The following is a 5,204-nucleotide window of genomic DNA, read 5'->3' as shown; positions in this document are numbered from 1 at the left end:
GGCTGTCTCCAGGGCTTTCATGGAGGCTGCTGGTGCTGGAGCAGAGGCAGGCAATGCACAGGCTTCAGCATAAGAGATTGCCACGTCCCAGAGCCCCGCCGAGCCCCCGGCCCAGCCCTGCCCAGCCATAGCCCCCCAGCCCCAGGGAGCCCCCAGAAGCGATGGGCACGCTGGCAGCGCTGAGAGAGCTGCCCACGGCAGCCGAGGCGCTGGATCCCACGGCTGTGCTCTGCGGGAAGGAGCTGAGGATCGGGCCCGGCAGCGTCACCAGCACTGGCGAGGGCTGGATGGCAACGCTGGAGTCGGCGCAGCGCAGGACGCACGGCTCGTTGCAGCTGTTGGCAAGCGGGGTTGGGCCGCAGGCAGCGGGCAGGCACGGGCTGTAGCACGACATGGCTGCTGGAGGGAGGAGAGCCTTAGACAGGGAAAGATTTTCTGTGGCAGATCAGGAGGATCCCTCTCCTTGGAATCGGCTCTGCACTTCCTGGCCATCAGCCCTTCTACCAGCACCCATTTGTTCACACAGCCGAACGCCCTGCCCTTGAGCGCCCTGGTCTTGCCAGGTCGGGCTCCTCTCGCCCTGCTCTCAGGAGGGCACATGGCTGAGCACAGCGCAACAGGCTCCTGAAGACAGCAGCCACTATGGAGGAAGGTGTGAATGGTGGGACCACCTCTCCCGGGGGAGCTCCTCATCCTGCCATTAGTGCAAAAGCAGCATCGCTGAACTGTGGATGGTGGAGGAAGTGCCCAGTCATCGGATAGACAGTGCTGGCCATAGGACCTGAGCCCTGGAAAGAACCACGGCTGGCAGAGACCAACCCATGTCCTGATCCACATCCCAGCCTATTCACCAAGATCCAGGGAGGCCCTCATCACAAAAACCTGTTCTGCCAACCAGGGAGACAAGAGGCAAACTGAACTGAGACTTACCAACTTCGCGGAGCAGAGGAAGGCACGAGGAGAGGATGGAGGAGCTGGCAGTTGGGCCGCTTTTATACTGCAGCCCAGAGCCCCAGGGGAGCTGAAAAATGACCCAAACACGAAGCATGTTGAGAAACGGCAATTTTGGCTTCCCAGAGCTCAGCTGGAAGATGAAAGACATGCCTCCTCTGCCTGAAATGCTTGGTCCCTTTTCATCCTGGAAAAATCACTCATGTCACTGTGTTGATAGCAATTGTGGTTCTCCCGCAGACCAGCGCTCCTTTGAGGTCCCATTCCAGGTGCTGGTGAGGCCTTGGGGCAGATTGAGGCCATGACTGGGTGTTGTGCAGGTCCTGCCCTTCCTGGGCAACGTGGCCACTGCTTACTTAGCACTCTGCCTGTGCAGCAAGGCTGAAGGGCACTCAGAAGGGTCTCTCTTTGGTGGGCTCTGGCTGGCCCTGAGCAAGACCAGTGCCTGCAGGCTGTGGAGATGCTCAGAGCCCAGCCAAGCCCCTGCAGGATGGCTGCTCTGCTGAGGGCATTGGGAACACCGGGGTGGTTGGGAGGTGATGGTCAAACAAAGCCCTCCTGAGCTCGGGAGGCAAACCCTCTTCTGAGTAGAAGCAGTGGCTCAGCACATCCTGGAGAGCCATGAAGGAGCTGTTGACTCATGCCTGAGTGTGAGACAGCACCAAGTGAACCTGTTGGCTTCAGCACCCTCTTCCCGAAGAAAACAACGCTCCTCTTGCATCACTGGAGGGTGGCTTGTGCAGGTCACTTGACCCGGAGGGTCCGGCTTGTTTTGCCCAGCTCAGGGACAGATGGGCACCTTTAGGGCCCATTAATTGCAAGGGGGCAGGAGCAGCCACCAGAAAGAGCTGAGCCACTCGGAGAGACCTCAGCTCCACCTCAGGGTGAATCACCCATGACCTGGCCCCAGGGGCTCTGGGGCAAATGACCTCAGCTATGCAGAGGTGCAGCTTCACAACCACATGCGTTCCTGCAGACATGCAGCTTTTTGCACAGTGTTGTCAGGACTGTCAGCGTCTTGCCCAAGCACATGGGGACTCCTTGGAACCCTGTCGTGCTCCTGGGTGAAACAGCAGCCAAAGGAGGACAGCACAGACGTGCCCTGACGCTCCCACTCCAAGACGTTTCCGCAGCGCACACCAAGGGGAGGCAGGCAGTGAGCACCATGCCTGGGCTGCTCTCCTCCTTGGCCTGCCCCTGCCCTGCTGCTGGATGCAGAAGGCTGGGAGCCATTCCTGTGCCATGGGGAGCCCGGCCTTGGCTGTGCCTGAGCAGAGCTGAGGCAGCTGGAGAGGGCACACACATCCACTGCCTCAGCAGCTGTGTGGGAACGCCCGAGGGCAGGAAGCGGACACCACAGGCCCGCACTTGCTCCCCGGGAAGCCTTCTGCTTTGAACTGCAGGCACCAGAGGACACGTCCTTGCCAGGCCGGCCAAGGACACCCAAAGTGGAAGCACCCTCAGGCAAATGCCCACGGGTTTGCTCCTCTGCCCCTTTGAGCTGGCACCCCTGCGGCTGATGATGCACTTTGGGAATGAGAATTTGGGGACTGAGAAATGACACAGTGCCCTGCAGCAAGACCTTTCCCCCTTCAGCCTTTTTATCCCTGCTTTGAGGCCACCTCTAGGAATACTCCCAGTGCCCCCTTCATTCACACAGTGGTGCTTCTCTCCATCCCACAAAGGGTCCTTCTTTGGCCTTCACCTTCCAACCACCCCTGGGGATCTGAGTCCCCTTCTTTCTGTGTCCTTCCTCCAGAAAGGCATCCGGCCGGGTCTTGGCTGCTTACTGAGCCCTTCCGTGGCCCTGCAGGACCTGTGCTCCTCAGCCTCAGCCCTTCCACAGGTGACCCAGGCAAGTGCCCTTCATCAGCAGCGCTCCGCAGGTCAAGGCCAGGCTGAGAGGGGCCCTCACGCTCCCCAGCAAGGATGTGCACAACCCTCACACAGGGCCTGGAGCTGCTGAAACCCTTTCTGGAAGCTGGCTGGGACCTCCAAGGCCGTTGCTTACAGGAGCAGCATCGCATGCATCACCGCTGCACTCTCACCCAATGGGGAAATGCAAATCAGACCTTTCAGATGAAAGAGATGATTCTCCATCTCACGGCTGTGCTCTGCAAACCTCAAATTGCTGTTTGTTACCGTGCTTCACAAACACACACGTGTTCCACGTCTCCCGAGGCGCTGGCTCACTGTATAAAAGGCCGTGCTACTCCAGGCCCTTCCATCCACAGCTCTTCCCTTCCTCTCCTTGGTGACCTCGGTACGTCTGAACTCCCTTCTTGTCTCCTTTGGGTATGGGGGCAAATGCTCAGGTCCTGTGCGGGGTGGTTCTGATGCAGGGCTCCAGGCTGGAAAATGCCCTGTGCTCCCCTCTGCTGGGAGCTGGGACGGTGCGGGAAGAGGGAAGGCTTTTCCCTGGCCCTGGCCAGGCAGTGCCCGTTGCCAGAGGCGCGCAGCTGGTGCCTGACAGGGCCCGGCAGCTCATGGCCTCTGCTCCCTGTCTGGGTCCCGCAGGCTCTCCTCCCTCCAGCAGCCATGTCGTGCTACAGCCCGTGCCTGCCCGCTGCCTGCGGCCCAACCCCGCTTGCCAACAGCTGCAACGAGCCGTGCGTCCTGCGCTGCGCCGACTCCAGCGTTGCCATCCAGCCCTCGCCAGTGCTGGTGACGCTGCCGGGCCCGATCCTCAGCTCCTTCCCGCAGAGCACAGCCGTGGGATCCAGCGCCTCGGCTGCCGTGGGCAGCTCTCTCAGCGCTGCCAGCGTGCCCATCGCTTCTGGGGGCTCCCTGGGGCTGGGGGGCTATGGCTGGGCAGGGCTGGGCCGGGGGCTCGGCGGGGCTCTGGGACGTGGCAATCTCTTATGCTGAAGCCCGTGCATTGCCTGCCTCTGCTCCAGCACCAGCAGCCTCCACGAAAGCCCTGGAGACAGCCCCGAGAGCGTGGCTGTGCTCTGCAGAGGAGCCGAGCTCCGGCCGCTCCGCCTGCAGGAAGGGGCCTGTGCTGCCCTTCTCTCTCTGCCCAGGAAACCTCTGGCTTCCCTTCTCTTGCTCTGCTTTCCCATCACTTCCCACCTCTTACCCAAGCTTTACTCGGCCTCCAAAATGCATTGCTTAAGTTCTAATCTGTTCCATTTCCCTTTATTATCTCAATAAAGACATCGGGCATCATCTCCGCGAGAGTCATCTTTCTTTGCTCCTTCCCTTTTCCCCAATCCTGACTAGCAGAGTATCCAGAAGCGTTACTCCCTGGTAAAACTATGGCTTTCTCCATAGTTTCTGGCCTTGAAAGAGCCTCCTCTTTTGCTCTTGTCATCCGCCGGCAATGATGATTGCCTTTCCACAAGTGCAACGAGCTGGATGGCTGGGCGCTCCATGGCTGTAGCAAGAACTGTTCTTGCCTGGCAAAGGTAGAGTGCAGCACTCAGGGATCTGGATGGTTGGGAACTCCCTGCCTGTACCCAGAGCACTTCTGGGCTGAGCAGGCATTTCCTGACAGCCTGGAACAGAACTGTTGTGGAACACACACACCACTGAGGTCAGCATGGAACTGATGCCCAAAGCCAATCCTCTTATGACCCTGTAAGTCATTGTCCCAGCCGAGAGACACTTTGGGCTCTCCTGGACTGCAGTGAGCTGCAACCAGGTCGCTTCCTCTGAGTGGGGCACCCCTCAGAGTTCATAAACTCTCAAGGTTACATTCCACTGCACGCACCGTTGGCCAAGTCTGAGACTAAGATAGGAGCCAGTTCTGAATGTTGTCACTTAGGGGAGGGTTCCCCTTACCCTTGTCCCCTTCAGTGTTCATACAAATCATCCTAGATTGGTTCTACCTTGATTTTTCTTTATGCATTCCATGAGACCCAAATTGTTGAACAAGTCTCAGAATTAAGACAAGATCCAACCACATCCAGGCTCTGTCAGGAGTTTAGAAAGGAGGGGGAATCTGTTCTGAACCTCATGACTCAGCAGCAGGGTCTCCCTTGTATCTTTATGACTTCAAGCCCTATACCAATCCCCTTTAGCTCGGTTTTACCTCGATTTCCCTCTCTACAGTTCATCTATGTAATAAGTAGTAGAGTGAGCCTTGCCATCCAATTCTGTTCAATCATGACTTATTTATAAACTGCTGTTGCTAATATCTTTGATGGTCATTTTTTAAGTGACTCTAAACCAGTCATTTTCCACCACAATCTCCCAGACCAAACAGAATAAAGAGCCAGGAGCAGCCACAGCAGCATCAGGAGGAGGACACT

The 5,204-nt window shown here is 58.1% G+C and overlaps 2 protein-coding genes and 1 long non-coding RNA gene across 3 annotated transcripts; 1 reads left to right on the top strand and 2 right to left on the bottom strand.

Moving 5' to 3' along the window:
• Positions 1 to 64: 64 nt before the first annotated feature.
• LOC133212669 (beta-keratin-related protein) lies at positions 65 to 398 on the bottom strand. The gene has a single exon (XM_061354349.1). It carries the CDS (start codon positions 392 to 394, stop codon positions 65 to 67), a length of 330 nt encoding a protein of 109 aa, XP_061210333.1. The 5' UTR covers positions 395 to 398.
• Positions 399 to 419: 21 nt separating this feature from the next.
• Positions 420 to 3,233, bottom strand: LOC133212663 (uncharacterized). Its single transcript, XR_009725567.1, has 3 exons — positions 2,867 to 3,233; positions 931 to 1,021; positions 420 to 640 (listed from the first exon to the last, which is right to left on the bottom strand). It is a non-coding gene; the product is annotated as an uncharacterized LOC133212663 (long non-coding RNA).
• A 154-nt stretch (positions 3,234 to 3,387) lies between these two features.
• LOC133212659 (beta-keratin-related protein) lies at positions 3,388 to 3,868 on the top strand. The gene has a single exon (XM_061354327.1). The coding sequence runs from the start codon at positions 3,490 to 3,492 to the stop codon at positions 3,817 to 3,819; it is 330 nt and encodes a 109-aa protein (XP_061210311.1). The 5' UTR covers positions 3,388 to 3,489; the 3' UTR covers positions 3,820 to 3,868.
• The last annotated feature ends 1,336 nt before the right edge of the window (positions 3,869 to 5,204 follow it).

The sequence above is a fragment of the Neopsephotus bourkii genome, unplaced genomic scaffold, assembly GCF_033783945.1.
Source record: "Neopsephotus bourkii isolate Nb327-2 ecotype Australia unplaced genomic scaffold, CSIRO-AGI_Nbou_v1 NB_72, whole genome shotgun sequence".
Classification (NCBI taxonomy): Eukaryota; Metazoa; Chordata; class Aves; order Psittaciformes; family Psittacidae; genus Neopsephotus; species Neopsephotus bourkii.
This window is presented reverse-complemented; position numbering and strand designations above follow the sequence as displayed.